This window comes from Argopecten irradians, chromosome 2, assembly GCF_041381155.1.
Source record: "Argopecten irradians isolate NY chromosome 2, Ai_NY, whole genome shotgun sequence".
Taxonomy (NCBI): Eukaryota; Metazoa; Mollusca; class Bivalvia; order Pectinida; family Pectinidae; genus Argopecten; species Argopecten irradians.
In genome coordinates this window covers 21826894-21847951 of record NC_091135.1, presented here as the reverse complement: position 1 = coordinate 21847951, position 21058 = coordinate 21826894, and the positions used below count along the sequence as shown (strand labels likewise).

At 33.5% G+C, this 21058-nt stretch overlaps 1 protein-coding gene across 1 annotated transcript in view; it reads right to left on the bottom strand.

Annotated features, from left to right (window-relative positions):
• Positions 1-760: 760 nt before the first annotated feature.
• LOC138316506 (multiple epidermal growth factor-like domains protein 11) overlaps positions 761-21058 on the bottom strand; it is a 33207-nt gene continuing 12909 nt past the window's right edge. The window contains exons 2-8 of the mRNA XM_069258196.1: positions 5867-5962; positions 4410-4514; positions 3844-3948; positions 2866-2970; positions 2568-2672; positions 1837-1941; positions 761-879 (exon numbers count right to left, since the gene is read on the bottom strand). Coding sequence (XP_069114297.1) covers positions 761-879; positions 1837-1941; positions 2568-2672; positions 2866-2970; positions 3844-3948; positions 4410-4514; positions 5867-5962 — 740 coding nt within the window. The remainder of the gene's footprint in view (positions 880-1836; positions 1942-2567; positions 2673-2865; positions 2971-3843; positions 3949-4409; positions 4515-5866; positions 5963-21058) is intronic.

Here is a 21058-nt window from a genome sequence, read left to right as displayed (position 1 = left end):
CGTCAAAATTGATGTCGTCATCTACAATGCGCGCCGCAGTTACGCCGCATATATTGATGACGTCACGTTATTGTCTAGCGCGTTGGAGCTGTCTTACACCTCCTGTGTAAGATAGAGATATCTTTTCCCTAGCAACCAGGATATCCCTGTGAAGTATGGGAGAATAGCATATCTTGAAGCCGATCAAAGCAATAGGGGCCTAAATATTTCACAGTGTCAGAGAAATAGGCAGATTCCTTTTTTAATGACTGTCAAATGATTCATATATACAGGATGAGCGTCGCATTACTTTACTCATAGGAAAACCGGAGTACTCGGTAGGATGGAAGGTGACCTATCAACAAGTACATTAGTATGTGCTACAAAGGTTTTGAACTCGTATCTGCAAGACATAAAGTACATCAAACGTCAAATGGTTGAAAACAAGCTGTGTTTACGTTTACATCCTAAGTAGGGATCGCCGCTATATCCAGACTCACAATAGCACATGTTGTCCGCCTTTTTACAGAAAGCATGTTGCTTGCATTTATTGTTGCATGGCTCTGAAAATAGAATATCTCGTTATGGCAAAGTTAAAAAGAATGTTTACGAACAATTATCATAGGAAAACGCAGCATCTATTGTCACAAAATTCAACCTTATCCATTATGTCGGAGTCAACAAATATCAATATATTTGATAAAAGTATTAACGATAATCTTAATAGTTTGTCAATTTGAATATTTCTCCCACTCGTGTTCCTCATAGCTTATTTCCTGTATCAAAATGTTTCCTCACGTTTACAGCCATTGTGTGGATCCCCAACGAAGCCCGCTTTACAATGGCATGTATTGTCCTCTCCACAATATGCGTTTTGTTTACATTTACCCTCACAAGGAACTGAAATAAACAGATAAATAGCAACCAGTCTAAATTGATGTGATCCTCATAATCTCAAGGTGATTCCAGTAGACATTCTATTCGTTAAGAGGGTATAAATATATACGTTACACTTAGTGCTGGATGCATTACACGGATTGCGAAAAAAAAAATCAAACTAAATTACACTTTTGAGCGAAATGTACTAAACGTACTATTTCAAAACACTTAAATATCTTTTGTAACATATTTTTCTGAAAACGCAGGTATTACCTTAAATTGATTTTCAAAATAAAACAAAAGTGGAAAATCAAACGTCGATAATAAAATATCAATTATCAATTTTGTTATTTTTGTATCGACAAACAATATATGACTCCCATTTAGATTTATTTATATTTCATTGCATTGAATATGTTCCTTCGTAGAAACATGATTCCGTTACCTGTCTAATAAACAAACAATTGGATGCAATATCTGGGTACTTACGCTTGCATGCTACGTAGGGATTTCCGATATATCCGTGTTTACAGTAGCACCGGTTGTCTGCGCCGCTACAGTATGCGTTTAACTTACACTTCCGATTACAGGGTTCTAGAGATAATGGCAAAGAGACATACTGTTTGATACATAATATGACCGTAGATAACTAATGATAAAAAGATATAGCATAATGATAATAAAATAAACTTTCCTACATTAAAACCTAACAGGGCTAGTTTAGCATTATGATATATGTTTAAAAAAACATACTTCTATATGCAGTTGATTTTGCAAAAAAGCATTATTGTGTGTTTTAATACGTTATTTTTACAGCTGCTCTTACGATTAGTTTCGTATTTCCCTAACATACATGAATATTATTTGAATAATTATAATGCTTATTGTAGTAAATAGCCTAGTATCTCCGCTCCGATAAAACTAATTACACAAAATAATGGTGGATGGCAATCTTAATGCAAGTTATATAATACTTACTTTCACATCCGTCCAACGGATCCCCAATGAAACCAGCGTGGCAGTAACATTTGTTGTCGGAAATTCGACAGTTAGCATTCTTCTTACAACGGTTATCACAAGGTGCTACAATGAAATATCAAATTTAACGTACCACTAACAATACCATATTTCTTCTTTTAAACAAAACAATGGCTGTTGATAGGACGTTAATTAATCAAACAAACAATCATGAGTATGAAACATACGGCACATAACATTAAATGAACATTAAATGCTTCTTACACATTATTTAGACACAAATATGTTATGTTTTATTCTTTTAAATTAAGTATAATAAAGCAATTCTCGGTGTACACAGCTTGACATTCTGAACAAAACTTTGCCGTCAGTTAACGGCACTGTAGTCTTAATGATTACCCATAATGTTATTTATAACTTCAATATACTTTTCAAGTAAAGCATAACACATGCTGCTGCATCTTTTTTTTGTTTTTTGTTGTTGTTCAAAATATGATAAAAACATATCTGTTTACTCTCATTCCGTTTCATAAATGCTCTGACTTTCGCATGCTCCATGCACGTCTTTTAATGGAAATTACTTATCTTCAAATATCAACTGAAAAGGGAATTTTACCATGGAATGTACTTTCTATAAACAATTTTGTATTTTTTCTACAAACAATACGGTCAAGATTATAGAAGCAATGCCATGATTTAATAAGCCAAAAAGACAATGCCAAAGTACTAACCCTTGCAACCTTTGTATGGATCACCAATGTAGTCGATCTTACAGTAGCATTTGTTGTCCATGCTCTTACAAAACGCATTCTTTTTGCATTTACCATCGCAAGGTTCTACAAACATTTAGTAAGACATGTGAGTAAGATATAGTGCAATACACGAAAACTGATTCATATTAGTACTAAATGTGTGAGTATGATACGAATGTAGGTCTGATGGTTGTGATACAGAGTAAAACAATAATTATAATATTCATAATGTTGATTGATATGTCATTTGATTGGTGTAATGCTGAAAACACATTACTTGTACATCCTCGAAGTGGATCACCAATATAGCCAGCGTCACACTGGCACATGTTGTCTGGAGTGTGGCAGTTAGCGTTCGCCTTGCACAGACCGTCACAAGGTACTGTAAAATCAATACAAAATAATACAATACAGATTAATGTCATTGAAATGTTGCAAAATTCATGACATAAAATGCAGGTAGGCCATTTACATCGCACCTATCCCTTGTCACTATATCGTAAAAAGTGACTAAATAGTGTCTTTTCTCTTCCTAATATCTCCCTTGACAACGCCTCACTTTTAGCCTTCTTCTGGGCGCCCGCCCCTGGCTGAGGCAAACCATAGTCTATAAAAGTGGCAGTTTCTGCTCCTGATTAGCACTTTACATAAAGGACGTGGGAGGACTAGTTTGCCAGTAGTCGGTATAATATGACCGGCTGGGATGTGCTTGTTTGGTTGCCTTCGGCGGCATGCTTCAGCGAAATCCATGTAGTATTATAAAAAGGGCAAAAGTTGCACTATTACGAGGAAACACAACACGAATATACCGCAGCCGCCCAAAACAAAGAGACATTCATACACCGCAATACATTGCACACATGGATGTCCGTCCTTAAATGACCCTGGCTGGTTACAGTACATTACAAAACAACCAACCATTTAAAAAATCACTATGCTTATATTTAGACTGACAGCACTTTTTATAAACACGATTTGCTTATTCAACTGTTAATGATATATATGTTGGCTACCAAAATGTAATTTTGTTTTCCAGCTTTTATAAGTTATGATATGGGTCGTATAGGGGGCGGACTGCATCAAAGAATTAGACAATATTTTGTCAACACAATTGGAATCACTTAATTCTTTGGCCAATATGTAATACTTCACGTACTTCGTATTCAACAGACCTACGTTTGTGTAAGGATCCAGTGGTACATAGAATGCAATCGTTGACCCGTGCGGATTATGCATGATTGATTATTTTACTTACCAGTACATCCTATATGTGGGTCCCCAATGTAACCTACATTACAGTAACACCTGTCATCCTCACTGCTGCAGAAAGCGTTGTTCTTGCACATCCCTTCACACGGCACTAAACATAAGATTTTATAAACGAATCATTATGATTTAATCTTATAAGCTAGAAGAAAAAGCTTTTCAGCTACACCCTGACGAAGGAAATAGACAGTTGATATTATACAGAGCTATAATTCATTTAGTGCAACAAAGGTAAAGCTACAATTCTTGTAATGCAATTATCAGTTTCACAATTTTAAAGTATGTCTGTATCATCGATTTCCAATATTGCATTTGCTTTTGATAATTTTGAGGATTTTGGTGTTAACCTAATAGGTATACGACGGATATATAAGCTAATGCACTTTCCCGATAAGCAATCACACTCATCTTCTTAATCATTTTAAACATTCCACTTGTAAATTTTGCAATAATTAAGACATTTAACATCACATGGTCATACGCATTGACAAGCCAATTTAAATCCATAGAGTTTGTTGGAGGAATAAGGAGAATATAAAAAAGCATGTTTCTCACCTGAGCATCCAACATAAGGATTCCCTTTGTAGCCAGCATTACACTTACACACATCCTCTTGTACATCACAATAGGAAAATTCCTTACACAGTCCACTACATGCCTCTTGAATAAAAATAAATAGATATTAAACTGTCTAACTATTGTGTTAACAATGGCTTGAACGCAATTGGTTAAAAGCATATGCAATGAAGCGCATAGGCCCGGGCTGGCACTGTTGGGTTGTCTTCATACCTAGTTTCGTTTACGGTTACCGTAATTATAAAGCATATAGCTATTATGCAAGATGTATAGGTACAAATGTAACTATACTATTATAAATATTAAATATTAATAAAAAGGTGGATATTTCTTTTGTCATGAATTATTCATGTGAACGGTATAATTTGAGGGCAAAATTATATAATGCTAGGTTAGATATATCCCCATATTTTTGATATCGTGAATATCAGGACATTGAAAGTATTCACAATGGGAGAATGATACTGGCGCAATATTTAAATATATTTGTAGATCATCGTTGTATACTGTATCTTATACTGTTGTTAAGAAATTATTCGATACAGATATTCTGAATACGCATATATGTTCATATTTATTGCACTTGCCCCAAGTATTTACGGGAAATCATACAAGTATACATATCCAACATAAATATAAAGTAATCCGACAACACAAGCATAGGATTCCCGAATATCTAGGATTATATTGCATACATGTATGTAGTTGAGGAAATTTATATCTTAACAACAATAACATCTCAACATGGAATAATTTTGATTTGTCACTCAATCTCACACTGCTTTAAAATATTGTATTGATCTTTACCATAACCCTATCAGTAACAACGTAATGTAAAACATTTATTTTAGTTGTAGTTTTAAGATCTTTTGCACTCTCTTTGAAGCTTTAATTTATGTTCAGGGCCAAATGTTGTAAGATGGTATTTCCAGTACTGAACCACTGACTCGCACTAATTGATATCAGGGGTATTAATTATAATTAACATTTTTTTCAATTTGCGGTAAAATAAGTTTACAGTATACTATCCCATCACTAACATCATAAACACATTTGAATATGTTAAAATGAGTTTAAAGATTAAGCAATATTCGACTTTAAAAACGTAATGCAGAATGGAAAGAGAGATAAAAAAAACCAATACATTATTAAATTATAATTAACACATATATAATTCGATATTCAATTTTCTATCCTTGCATGTTTATACTTCTACATATTTAAGCCATAAAGTAATTATTCGTTTCTACATATTAAAGCCATAAAGTAATAATTTGTTTCTACATATTTAAGCCATAAAGTAATTATTTGTTTCTACATATTTAAGCCATAAAGTAATTATTCGTTTCTACATATTTAAGCCATAAAGAATTATTCGTTTCTACATATTTAAGCCATAAAGCAATTTTTCGTTTTTGTCAAAAATATCTACTTACCTTCGCATTCATGAGTGCCATCTCCCGCATATCCAGGCTTGCAAATGCACCTATCTTTCACTTTAATTGCATTACTACAACATTGCACTGAACCCGCTATAACAAATGTAATAATATACATAATCTCATATAGACAACACAGGAGTGCAGGCCAATTTTAAGTGCATATTTAAATTTGTGAATTTAACGTATATTTTATGCATTTAATAATTATATTAGAAGTAAACAAACCGTCCTTTATAAAACCAAAAGGTTAACACTTTCGTAGTTTATTAAAACTGTTATCATGACAACTGGGTATAACACTATAGTATAACACTATAGGTCCTATAGTAATGATTTGTATGTCGGAACTATGTAACATAATCAGGGAACTCGTACTAGCATACGCTAAGGTCTTGTAAATCACTGTAAACGCTAGGAGGACCACACTTGATATCAAGTACTTTTGAACCATCCCCATCACAGAAGAAATATCTACGAACGCTTGTTGAACATACCAGGCACTCGGACATGTGTTGACATGTATTGTATGTACCACCACCGAACCTAAGAGCACTGAAACAGGTAACATTTGCGTCACTCAAAGAAGTATTATCGTCCCTTACGTAAAACTAAGTTAAATCCGTCTATTCATTGCAAGCAACCTGTAGCAAATTAATTCAGTAAAGTATGGTTTATAATCAACATAACAATGCCTGAATAGCGGTAATATTTTTTGTTTTGATCCTGAGTTGGCAGACTATAATCAAAGAAAATGTGTTAATAATATTGACGAAAAATATCAAATCATATGTTTGTCCCATCTGAAAAACCGTTTTCTGTATTATTAACTTTGAACTAAACTTACGCTTGATCGACGGAAAATTAACAGCTCACATTACGGCATGGTCACACCCGAGAATTGTTGACAATAATTATATTTAAGTTTTCTATGATATTTAATTTTCAAAATTAATAAATCAGATGAGATAACCACAGTCTTACATTTACTTATAATTTATTTTTAATTTGAATGATGCAGCGTAATTATAAACTTACGTAACTGAGTATATTATCTTACTAACCTTTGTACGCTATAGTGTAATTCATAAACCAGTAATGAACATTTGACCAGATGTCGGTTACGTATGTGATATCTTTTTAGCTTAAACCGTCTCTTAAATTAAAAACAGAATATGGTTATAGAATAATGGACTCAAAAGCCGTATTTACAATAACAAAACCAATAATTATAATACCTGTATTTAGCTTCAGACGTGACCTATATGCTAAACTTGGTTATATCGAAATCGTGATAGAGGTATGCGCTGTACAAGGTCATTACCAAATACCTAATTAAAGATGAGGTTAATTAATTAAAATTACGTAGCTGTTAAACGTGTAATGTTAATGAAAATATTAATATACTAAATATTGGCGTTATTTTGTCTCCCATCAAATGTTGTTCACTATAAGACAGTTAAACAATTTGAATATGAACTCGATTCACATCGGAAAGATCAGCCACAAAAATATTTATACACTGAAAAAATAAATCCGTAAATTTCTAAGAGCTGACTATTATAGGACTATAAAAAATCCTGTAGATGTTTTCATGTATGTTGTCAGAATAAATCTATATGTATCTTTATGTATCTATGGTATAAATTACCCCATTGTCAAATTTAAGATATTTGTTTTCACTTTGTTCCGTGAATTCAATGACAACATCAGCGAAAGTTTAATAAAAGCATTATTTATATAATTATTTATTCATCTTTTTTAGTTTTTATTTATTTTGAAGAGTATGTGTAGTTTGAAAAATATGTATTCGATAGAGAGCACATAGTTACACTAAAACAAATCAAGATACATTTTTTTAAACATCTTTGCTGCTTATGATGTTAAATCCTTACACCAGGTAAGAATAAGTAAGCGGTACTTATTTAGGAGTTATCCCCCTTTATGATCATTTAGATGACTATCTGTGACTTTATACAACTGACGTCTTAAAAGAGAAAACTGTGCGTTCAAATTCGCTAGCCAAGGATAATCTGTCTGATAGTCTCTGTTGCAGGGAGAGCATCAAACTGAATACCCTTGGCTAGCGAAGCTGTATGTGCGTTAAAGTTGCGTTCAATGCAATTTTATTTTGCACCGTGACTCTCGTCATATTTGTGCAAACATAACGTGCCTTTCATACAGAATGAACAGATATGTGTTAGAGACAGTTATATATAACACGAAAGGACTGAATGTATATATATAATGTAAATAACAGTTGAATAAGATGTGTTTGTGCGTGTGTCGTCCATAAACCAACTAAAGAATGCTGGTTAACTTTATTAAACATTATCAAACTTCCTTCATGTGGGATTTATGATTCTACAATTTTGCAGTTCCTCCAGGATTGCAGATATACGATAACTATTTCCAATTCACAAGTTTTTCTTGTCCTTTACGTGGAGTGTTTTTGATATGGTCTATGTAGACATTCTTCATATTGTGTAATGAAATGATACGCTCAGACATCTATATATTTTTTTTCTTTTTTTTTTCATTCATTTTCAAAAGTTTTGTACATACAAATACAATACAACATATATGAACGATGTATGTTGGAGTTAATTAATTTAAAACAAAAGTAGTCATGTATACTCATAATATACATCAATCAATGAACGACACATTTACACTAACAAACTCACTGATAATTTATAGAGGATAAGTTCACAAACATTGATATTTTTAAGGTAATATACATTGTTAAGTATCAGAGAGATGCAGGACACACATACATACATACAAGGTACCTCTGTCGAACCTAGGTCAAATATTTATTTTACAAGATTTTATTGGTTTTTGTATATGTTTTTAATGCTTTAAAATTTAAAATTGGAGCCAAAGCTGTATTTCTGTTAAGACCTGTTGTTTATTTTTAAGTTTCTATTGGTTATTAAAATTTTATGAGCTTTCAGTTCAAATTTGATGTGGTTTTTTAAACCAATTAGGCAAAGATCTTCTTCAAGACATTTACAGTTATAAATATATTGTTTGGTTAAAAGTAAGATTAAGTTGTCTAAATTAAAATGTGAATGTTTATTGTTAACTTTCTTGCCAAATATAAATTCTTGTTTACTGAATCTAAGTCCTAGAATTTTTGTAATAATTGCTATTCTCAGTTGTTCTATCAGATTTGATGTTTTATCACAGTCCCATAGTATGTGTGTTATGGTTTCGGGAGAAGTTTTACAAAATATACATATGTTATTATCCGCTTTACCTATTCTTAGTAAAAATGTCTTAGTAGTCAGGATTCTATGATTTATTCTATATTGTAGCCACTGAAGTTTTGAACTTGTACATGTGTTAAAAGGGTGTTTATAAATCTTTTTCCAATCTTCTTCATTTATATTAAAAGTTTGATTCCATGTTGTCATCCGGCGTCAGCGTTGGCGTCCCATTTCACGTTAAAGTTTTTGAGCAAGATTCTGTTTCGTCAATTGTTTAAGCTTAATTTTTATGATTTTATTTTCCTAATGTGTATGGATGCTGAACGTGATAATACAACCAATTTGGGGCCCTTTAGGGTTTTTTGAGTCTGTTAATTTGTCATATTTCCATGTTAAAGTTTTTGAGCAAGTTTCTATTTTGTTAATTGTTTAAGCATAAGTCATCATAATTGTTTAAGATTTTATTTTCCTAATGTGTATGGATGCTGAACGTGATAATACAACCAATTTGGGGCCCTTTAGGTTTTTTTGAGTCTGTTAATTTGTCATATTTCCATGTTAAAGTTTTTGAGCAAGTTTCTATTTTGTCTATTGTTTAAGCTTAAGTCATCATCAATGTTTATGATTTTATTTTCCTAATGTGTATGGATGCTGAACGTGATAATACAACCAATTTGGGGCCCTTTATGGGGTTTTTGAGTCTGTTAATTTGTTATATTTCCATGTTAAAGTTTTTAAGCAAGTTTCTATTTTGTCAATTGTTTAAGCATAAGTCAACATAAATGTTTAAGATTTTATTTTCCTAATGTGTATGGATGCTGAACGTGATAATACAACCAATTTGGGGCCCTTTAGGTTTTTGTTGACTGTTAATTTGTCATATTTCCATGTTTAAATAGTAAATACTTGAACATCAACTTCTTCTGAATAGGCGAGCTTTGCTGTTCTCCAACAGCTCTTGTTTAACATCCGGATACTACTGATTAAAAGAATCTTACATGGGTATGTCATGTGGACAGAGATATCTCGACCCTCGTGAAAGATTTTGCTCCTCAACCCGAGACTTGCCGAGGGCTGATGGTCAAAACCTTTCACGAAGGTTTCTTTTATCCTCATATCGGTAGGCCTGATAATAGCAATATAAATACAAACAATAGTAAACAAGAGAAAGCATACATCAGATTGAAATGAGTTGCAAAAGTTGTAGTACTTATTTATAAATTTGGATGCGTTTATTGTTGTAAGAAACAGAGTAGATTGTTTAATTGATGTCCCGTTTTGCAATGTAACCTTCAACTCACCATCTTGAAGACTCAATGACAATGCTATATTCTAATATGATGTTTATTATTCAAATTATCGTTTTGATCCCTTAAAAATTTGGATAATAATTTGCCAACCCTTCTATAGCATCGATCCTTTAAACGACTTTACAATAATCGTTAAACAGACTATTATATATCATATTAATCACCTTGTTAGCTCGGGCGTAACATTCTTTAGTTACTATCGCGTTTCCTTTTAAATTGTTAAATTTTATTACCAACGGAAAATTTCACCACTAGAAAACAGGTGTGCATGTAAATTTAATGGTTTATATTCAGTTTCTACCACAATATGTGACAACGATATGCTAATACATTGGAATATAAATGACACGTAGTTCAGTGAATATTGAAAACTCATTTTAGTTAAGTTTAAAAGTGTGTTTGCATTTTTAACATAATGTGGATATTTCTTGATGGTCACTCGCCCATTCCAGCTGGATACTGTCGAGGAATACAACTGATGTTTTGAATATGTGATGAACAAAATAGAACAAGAAGGGAATTTTCCGCAGAGATACCTTCCAAACTGTTTGTACCTACTACCCCTATTTCATGATCGAAATAGGCGACTATAGAAATCGATCTTGTCTTTTCTTCCTTTTTTTTGTTTGTTTGATTATTTTAACGTAATATTAACAGCTAGGGTTATGTAAGGACGGCCTCTCATGTGTGCAGTTCATAAATTATTCTTCCTAAAGTCTCCCTTGACAGCACCTCACGTTTGGCCTTCTGTTGAGCGCTCGCCCCTGTGAGTAGGATCCGGCTCTGACAGCTGGCCCTGGCCTTCGCCCGTTGTCAGTATAGTTGCTTGGTTCTTTGGTTGCATGCTTCAGTGATATAGCACTATAAAATGAGCAAAGTCCACTGAACAAGAAGACAAGTTATAATTACTTAAAAATCTTTAAAATCTGTTTCAGCGTATACAAAAGTATCCTGAACGCTACTGCCCTGTTGTTAGGGCGTTAGAATATGTAGAATATGCCCCTATTGCATGATCATAAAAGGCGACTAAATTTAGGATCTTATATTTTCTCTTCTTCCTCACTCACTTTATCTTTGCAATTGCCTCCCTTAGCACCGCCTCACTTTTGGCCTTGAGTTGAGAGTTCGCCCCCGTGAGGAAGGCTCTGGGTTCTGTCCCCTGGCCGAGGCACACTAAAGTCTATAAAAGTAGTAGTCTCTGTTCCTGCTTAGCGTTCAGTCAACCCCACGTGTCATACTTTCGGGTAATATCGAAAAACCGGGTTGCATCGCGTGACCGACATCGGCAATTCGCGTAGAGATCAGAACATCCCGAGCTATATCATGTGGTCAATATCGGCAATAACCGTACAGATCTGAATAAATCGGAACACTTCGGATACTTCCGAATTATTTTAAACGTGTACACGTTAAAATCAAAATTTTAATTTGATATTAAGTTAAATAACTTTGTGAATACGAAATTTACAAAATTCGGTAAATATCGAAAGCTCGAAGCTTAGAGAGGCGGAGAAAAATATGTAGAACACTCTAAATACTTTTTCTATGCCAAAACTTTAAAGGTGATAAAAAAACAGATTTAAAATGTGCTATTTTTTGTTGGTATTTGTTTATTGTGATACCACTTTATTTCCAACAACAAATACAGGTTGTATTTGACGTAATTTTAATAAACCGTGCTTGAAACGATGTTCACAAAGACCCTTGTCTTGAACGATCGCATCGCTTATCGCCCCTGATAACACCAGGTGGACGTAGATTCGTGAAGTCATCTGAGACCAACAGCTGTGACAAGAGCCGTGAAATTCAATGGAGCACTGTTGCCGTATTGGCGATTATGAGTATTTAAAACAGTCGCGCTACGTGTAGTTGCTATATTCAGGGTGGGGAATCACGTGACTCAAAATGATATATTTGACGGAAAGATGACGAAAATCCTGCCACTTCAGGCATATTTTTTGGGTATAACAGTTTATATTATCATTCCATCCTTACAATTTATAGCCTAAAACCATCAGCGTGTTGGTATTTATTTATCTTAGTAGTTTTGGAGAACATTCTGCAGAAAGATTATGTGATCGACGATTTCTGCTTGGATATGCTTCACGGACAGAGGAAAATTAACTTACAAATCAACATTTCCTCTGCTTTTTCACATAATTTCACATATTTTTACTCGATATGTTGTTAAGATATATGATTTCGTTCTCAAACAGTGAAGTTTTAAATCATTGCAGTGCAAATTAAATCTAAACGATGCGTAAATGTGGTTTTGATAAGCTTCACGGACAAAATGTGTATGGTATAATTCCACGGACAAATTATTAAAGTCCATGATATATTTCTATTTCATTCAATACGCCCGTTTTTTGTCGTTTGTTTAAAACACAAACTAAGTTCCAACATAGAACATGACCTATATAGACATACCAAACGTTTTGGGGTTCTTTTTGAGCACAACAGAATGTATTTGTACATTTCCTTTTTTTTTTATTACAAACATGTTTCAATATACAATGTATGTCAAAAAGATATTGGTCTACATTTAGTGTACAATTCTGTTCATAATGAAAACTTCTCATATGGTCATTCATTCCAGATCGTAAATACACATACCGTGAGACAAAATGCATGTAGAAAGTTCCGCGATCGGCACACCGCCTTCCGGTAGTTGATGGTCTCAGTAGACGTCACAACTCATTGGAACTCAATTAAGGCAAAGAAAAAATATGTTGTCAGAAAGATGTGACGATTTCTTTTATTAACTTTACTATTAAGAGACAAAATATAAGCAAATATCAAACCTTCTGTTTTGATCCTCTTTAAGTATCAATATTTTTGCATAACTAAAAAACAACGTTACGGAATTCTGATATAGGTAGCTATTTCTGAGTGGATGATATTTTCGCTGTATCTCTTCATTAACCTGATGATTTGTAAGAAAGAATATCAATACTGTGCGTTTTTCTACAGCGAATGTTTGTTGTTTTTTTAAATTATTATTTGTTTTTGGTTTGGTTTATTAAATCAAAGTCCTATTAACAGCCATTGTTAAAGACGGTCTACCATCATTTTATTACGCTCGTCAACAATGTATCGCACGTACAGAGAATAGAGCAGAAAACAGTACAATAACTACAAACAATTAACATCTTAAAACAATAGCTTTATGGTAATCATTAGGATTACATTACATATTTCCTTAAACCTAATAAGGTCATTATCTAACTGTCATCGTCAAATCATGTATCATTTTAGTAAGACATCATTTACGGCCAGTAGGAAATGAATTATTGGGCTTACATGCAAAATGCTATCTACATGTTTGGTTTGATTAATTAACGTCCTATTAACAGCTATGGTCACGTAAGGACGGTCTCCCATGTATGCTGTGTATTGCGTGTATGTTGTGCGAGGTGCGTGTTTTTGGAGACTGCTGTGTATTCTTTTTGTGTCTTCTTGTATAGTGGAACTGTTGCCCATTTTATAGTGCTATATCACTGAAGCATGCCGCCGAAGACACCAAGCAAAACACCCAACCCAGTCACATTATACTGACAACGGGCAAACCTGTCGTCCCACTCCCTCTATGCTGAGCGCTAAGCAGGAGCAGAAACTACCACTTTTATAGACTTTGGTGTGTCTTGGCCAGGGGACAGAAACCAGAGCCTTCCTCACAGGGGCAAACGCTCAACTCAAGGCCAAAAGTGAGGCGATGCCAAGGGAGGCATTAGGAAGGATAAAGTCAGTTAGGAAGAAGAGAAAAGATAAGATCCTAAATTTAGTTGCCTTTTACGATTATGCAATAGGGCAGCAGGTACAATTCTAACGCCCTACCTGCAGTGCAGCTATCTACATGTAGTTTTAGCTGAATAAGCATGGATTCGTCATTATGGACGCCCTAGACCCATTTCAGGGAAAACTGGATAAAGCAAGAGAAAGGGAAGTCTACCAAGCGTTCATTAGTGCCGTCTTTGATGGAAAAGAACATATTATTTCACCAGGTATTTGGTTTTAATAATAGTGTAATTGTTGTAAATACCAGACATTAATAGCTAGTAAAAACAAAACTATCCTACGATAGAGACCTCTTTGGGTGGGAACATGGTTATGATGTAACCTAATACTGTCATCTTTAAATAGCTCTTGTTATCACAACAATGCGTTCTGACAGTTTGATGAATGGACAGATAAAATACACTCAAAGTAATATATCCATCGTTTTGGTGAAAGGAGGCAGTACAAAATATCAGTGTTGAAGGACATCAGGAAAAAGCCGTTTTTCAGCAGGTGATTATATTTTAGTGATTTAGCTAGATGCCGTTATTACGTTACTGGCAGGTTGTAGGAGTATTATTAAACATAAACGCAACATATATAATAATTAATACGCATGACATGTATTATTTTGGCACAAAATTGAATAACACAAATTGCAAACATTGAAAAGTAATTAGATTTAGAGATTTCTTTTGCTAGTGACAATTTTCTTTTTTTTTTCCAATATCTAGATACTTGTGATGCTATCGTCATATAAGGAGGCTGTATGAATGTGCATCTGCCGTGTGACTGTCTTCGAGAGGTCTTGTGTCTTGTTAAACCAGGTAATAAAAATGTAAATATAAACAATAGTGAGCAAGAAATAGCAAATGCGATCGAAATGAGTTGCAATATTTGGAGTAATTTATTTGATGTGTTTACATGTATGTAAGATCGCTTAATTGATGTCCAGTTTTGACGTCTAAACTTCAACTCTCCACCTTGGATATGCCATGACAATTTTTATACTCTGATATGATGTTTATTATAATTACAATTATTGTTTTGATCCCTTAATGGTTTGGATATTAATTTGACAACAATTTTTATAGCATCGATCCTTTAATCGACTTTACAATAATCGTTAAACAGAGTATTATATATTATATTAATCACTTTCTTAGCTCGGGCGGAACATTCTAACTATCGTGTTTACTTTTAAATTATTAAATTCAACTACGTACGGAACATATTTCACCACTAGATAACAGATGTACATGTAAATGTATTGGTTTATATCAGTTTCTACCACAATATGTTACAACGATATACGAATACATTAGGAAATAAATGACACGTAACCAGACAATATTTTAGTTAAATCATTTTAGTTACATTTAAAAAGGGGTTTGCATTTAGGTGGATATATCGTGATGGTCACTCGCCCATTCCACCTGAATACTGTCGAGGAATACAAGGGACGATTAAAATGTATGATGGACGAGATAGAATTTTTGTTTGTTTGTTTGATTGATAAATTAACGTCCTATTAACAGCTATGGTCATGTAAGGTCGGCCCCCATGTATGCGATGTGTTGCGTGTATGTCTTGCGAGGTGCGGTTTTTGAGACTGTTGTATATTTCTGTTGTGTTTTCTTGTATAGTGAAACTGTTGCCCTTTTTATAGTGCTATATCACTGAAGCATGCCGCCGAAGACACCAAGCAGCACACGCAATCCGGTCACATTTTACTGACAACGAGCGAACCAGTCGTCCCACTCCCTGTATGCTGAGCGCTAAGCAGAGGCAGAAACCACCACTTTTATAAACTTTGGTGTGTCTCGGCCAGGGGACAGAACCCAGTGCCTTCCTCACAGGGGCGAACGCTCAACTAAAGGCCAAAAGTGAAGCGGTGCCAAGGGAGGCATTAGGAAACATAAAGTCAGTTAGGAAGAAGAGAAAAGATAAGATCCTAAATTTAGTCACCTTTTACGATCATGCAATAGGGGCAGCAGGTACAATTCTAACGCCCTAACTGCAGGGCGGACAAGATAATATTACGTCATAGGACGAACAGAAAACATTGAAGGAGGAACGAATTATTCTTTTTAATAAACAAATACAATGTCCTCATGTTCTCAAAAATATCCTTGGAAGGTATATCTGCGGACCATTTTCTATTTTCTTTCACGAGATAGAACAGAAAGAAAAGAGAAAATGGTCCGCAGAGACATGAGGGCATTGTTTTTTGTTTACAAAAAAAGAATAATTCGTTCCTCCTTCAATGTTTTCTATGACGTAGTATTAGATTTAGTGTGTGATTCAACACCATCAATCAGATACCCTCTTTTAATATTACATGTTTGGAATACAAAACTGAGCGTTTAATCATCCGAGTTAAAAGGTAAATTTCGAGTAACATGATCATTTTTATAATTACTTCAGGAAATACCATGACTGACAACCTACTTCTCGAATAATTGCTTGGAAGTATAGCCTTGGTGTGTGTTGACAGTGACATGTACTGTGAACACATTTAGAAGAATCCAATTTATTAAGTTTCTAATATTTCGACACTCAGGATCTAATTTGCTAGTGACAGGCGATTCATTTCCCTATCATATCATGTTATGACAGAATACATCTTGGGTTATAATTCAGCTTCCACTCCTAATGTTTTTTTACTGTCCCTGTCACTAGTAGTGTTGTTTGTTTTTGTAATAGACATTTGCACCATATTCTTAATTGGTTAAACTTAGAATTACACATGTGATCAGCGCCAGATAGAAACTACGTCCACGCTTAACTATTTAACAGCATATATAACATGTTTAAGGTTCTAAACTTTTTAACACCCCAACTAAAATAAGGCATACTTTATCTAATGGTCGGTAATTTATCATATTTATTATATACTTTTTTACCCACCAGAAAATAGTTAATCAGAAACATGCAAACCTATAGCAAAATCAATCCCAGTGTAAGTTAACTTTTAGGTCATCTAACCCGAAGGGTCAGGTTGACCTATAGTCATCGTGTTTCGTCCGTCGTCATGCGCAATGCCGTAAAGTATTCATTCAAACGACTTTTTCTAAATGACGTAACCTCCAGGGTACTTATCTAATATACTGGGATGATAGGCTACCAAGTGTGTTCAAATGACTGAGCCTGACCTTCATTCAAGGTCACAGAGGTCAAAAAGGCTTTAAAAGATTTGAGAATAACTAAGATACCTAAAGACCTAATATTGGGCCTGTGACATTCATTGATACAGGGTTACCAAGTTTATTCAAATGAAAGACCTTGAACTTCATTCATTGACCTTGACCTTCATTTAAGATCACGGGTTTCTAAAAGGCTATAACAGTGAATAGCTTAGATGTCTTAATTGCGATATTGATATTGGTCTTGTCACATGTTGGGATGATGAGCTACCAAGTTGTTCAAATGAATGTACGGGACCTTCATTCAAAGTCACATGGACCAAAATGGCTAAAATATTTAACCGACTTCTTATGAATAACTAAGAGTTCTAGAAACCTGATTTTGGAACTGTGACATGCTGGTTTGAAGGACTACCAAAAGAATGACCTTGAACTTCTTTTATAGGGTTTTTCAGAATACATACCCCTGTAGAAGTGTTATTTTAGTGTTTTTATTTTAAGGTGATGACAATAAAAAATACCAAGGCGGTTTTTGTAAAATGATTTACGCTCTACGGAAAAGTTTTAACACAAGATGGCAGCGTTCCGCTCTGATGCACATCTAACCATTACAGTCTATAATTTTGTAGTTGGATGCATTATACAGCTGTATATACATTACAATCAATAAACATATGACGTGCTCTTGTCTCAATGAATATATAGTAGTTGACTTGATACTGAACTTCATACACTCGTTACCAGCCATACCTGAAGGTAAGCTACAAATATATCTACCTTGTATACCTATTGAATTGATACATTATGCATTTTTGAAATTGGTGTAAAATGTATTACATTGATATGTAGCATGTCGATCGTCTTGATATAAATTGGATAGCCTTAGTTCTAATTTACTTATCTGTATCTATTAATTGAAAAAAATTCTCTGTTCCCGTTTATGAATTATGACCATGCCCAATTTATTTAACAATAATTTGCTGTTAGAGTATTTTACACAGCAAGTGTATGTCTTTACATATGTATATAAAGGTATAAACGTTGCAATATATGGGGTGTTATGATTCCATACATAGAACAGGAAACATTGTTTGCCAATTAACTATTGTTTTACTTCATTGTGTTGTTCATTACATTGCACTTAAATACTACTATATTTAAAACCAACAAGTTAGATTTAATGTGGATGGAAAGAATTGTAGTCGTTACAATTAGACTACAAAGTTACGTGGACATTTTTGTGCAATTAAAATAGTCATATGTTCACACACACGATTTTCCTTCAAGAAGTCATCGGAGAAAAATGAATAAAAATATAGATTAGTACTGAGGCATTCACTAACTGAAAAGTGATGTCATATTTGTAATGTGTCTGAATATGATTTTAAAACCTTGAAATAATTTTTCAAACGCCACTGAACGTTTGATATAGTTTCCTATCCAGGTCATAGTTATGCAAATATCATACTACTACACTAGAATCATTGCGGCGGCAGATTAGATAAAAACGCATTTGTTTAGAAATGATCCTACAGATTGTCCTCATAACAATTACGATATGAAACCTATTTGATTATTTAAGCATATGACCTTCATTGTAAGTCACGTAAACTGACCTCTTTAAAACTAGTGTCGCCGTCAAAATTATTTAATACTTTGACCGTTAACTCAAACACAACAAAACAATCCACATATTGAGGTCATCAATGTGTTTACAGAATATTAACCAAAAGTAGAGCGGCATAGGGAAAAATCATGCATTTTTTATACAAGCATGAAACTTCATGAAATATGGTATGCGAGTAGCCTGGACTACCAAAACAATATTTAAACCGGGAACCATTGCAAAATGTACCTACTTCCGATTCTTTTTCAAGATGGCCACCATTTATAACTAACAAAGTAATGAAACAATATGCTGCGCGTCTTAATAAAAACATGAAAATTGGCATTTTTTTTAAGGGAATTACTGATGACAAATTGGTGAAAATATGATTATTATACAAAATTTGTATTTATATACCATTTATACACATGTTGTACACTTTTTTTTCTGAAATAATTTTTTTCTTGTTAAAAAAATATTAAAATATATCTCGAGGAGATTTTTTTATGTTGAGTTAAGTGTCTATTTTATAACGCCCTGTGAACAACCAGGGTCATTTAAGAATATGTTTGATAAAATATGTGGAGTACACTGGAGATTCTGGGGAAAAACCATCGACCTACAGTCATTAATATGTCTGAAGACCTTAATGATTTAAGGTTTAAGACCCTGTTTAGTTTCCTATGTGTGATTAAATATAATTTAGTTAATAAAAAGTGTATATGCAACAGTCCTAATCTTAGATACTATTGTTGACTCTAAGGTTGTTGTATTGTTTATAAATTTTGACAATATATGTAAAACATTGAACATTTTAGCTTTGCAAGTCCACAGGCTTCCGTTCATATTTCTGTCACCAAATAATCATGCTATTATGTTTACTTGTGTTTATAGCATGTAGTAGGAGCGCTGGTATGACCGGATTCTACTTTCTATAGTATTTTCAGTGATTGTTAGTAACGTTTATAAAGCCGTATATATATTTAATAATTATCAGGTTAAAGAACGATTTTGATACCCTTAACAATTTATTTATTTGTAAACATTGCCTACACATGGCTTTGATACGTCTGCTCTAATTCTCCGAAGGTTTCGACACGCTCTCACTTATTGAAAAAAATCTTTGGTTTATTTTTTTAATGTTATGATTCTAAAATCTAAAACTATGAATTTATTGAATATAAACATGCATCAGATGTTTAGATTAGAGCTTCATTTTGCCGGCACATCATATTTGTAAACAATTTTTATCGACACTGTTATGTTGTACTCTAAAACTTCCAGATATTTTTATTTTACACTTGTGGATAGTTAAGCAGATGTAACGATTTTTATATTTCTATGTGAAATCGAAAGATATCAAATGTGAGGTGCAAATCCTGATGGTTACAGAAATGAAATGGATCGACATTTTTCTTCAGAAATAGCAATTACGATTTACGATAGTGTTTGTTTTGACCCCTGATAAAAAAGTAACGTGCATTCCTTTGGTGAAATATTTAATATTTTTAAAGGACCTGGTATTTGTAATGCATCGCCTAGCAGACCATACAAAACATATTCATTATGTTACTATCTGACCTGTATATATTTCGTTATATGTTTCACACAACAATTTGTGTAAGAACGACTCTTGTGTGAAATTAAGACGGTAAAGTACATACATTGGGGCATTATATTGTAGGTCGCTTTGAAATGTGTATTGCATTACAGCAGAGCTATTGTTTGTTTTTCAACTAATTGCCACATGAAAAGCTGAAAAAATAATCAGTCTTGTAAAAATGGTTTGTCATATAAATTGCTCTCAAAAAATAAAAATAAAAAGATTTAAAAAAAAATTGGCATGTTTGTAGCGAAGACCATCAAACTAATATTAAAAGCGGGAGCCAATTAAATGATTACCTACTTCCGGTAATTCGAAGATGGCCGTCATTTTCGTAGGTAAAACTAAATAAAGTAATGAAATAACATACTCCACAACTCATTAAAACATAAATCTTGGCATATAAGTAGCGAAGACTGCCAAAAATTATATCAAAATCGGTAACTATTGCAAAATGTGCCTACTTCAGATTTTTTTGCATGATGGCGGCCATTTTCATAGGCAAATTAAGTAATGAAATAACATACTAAACGAT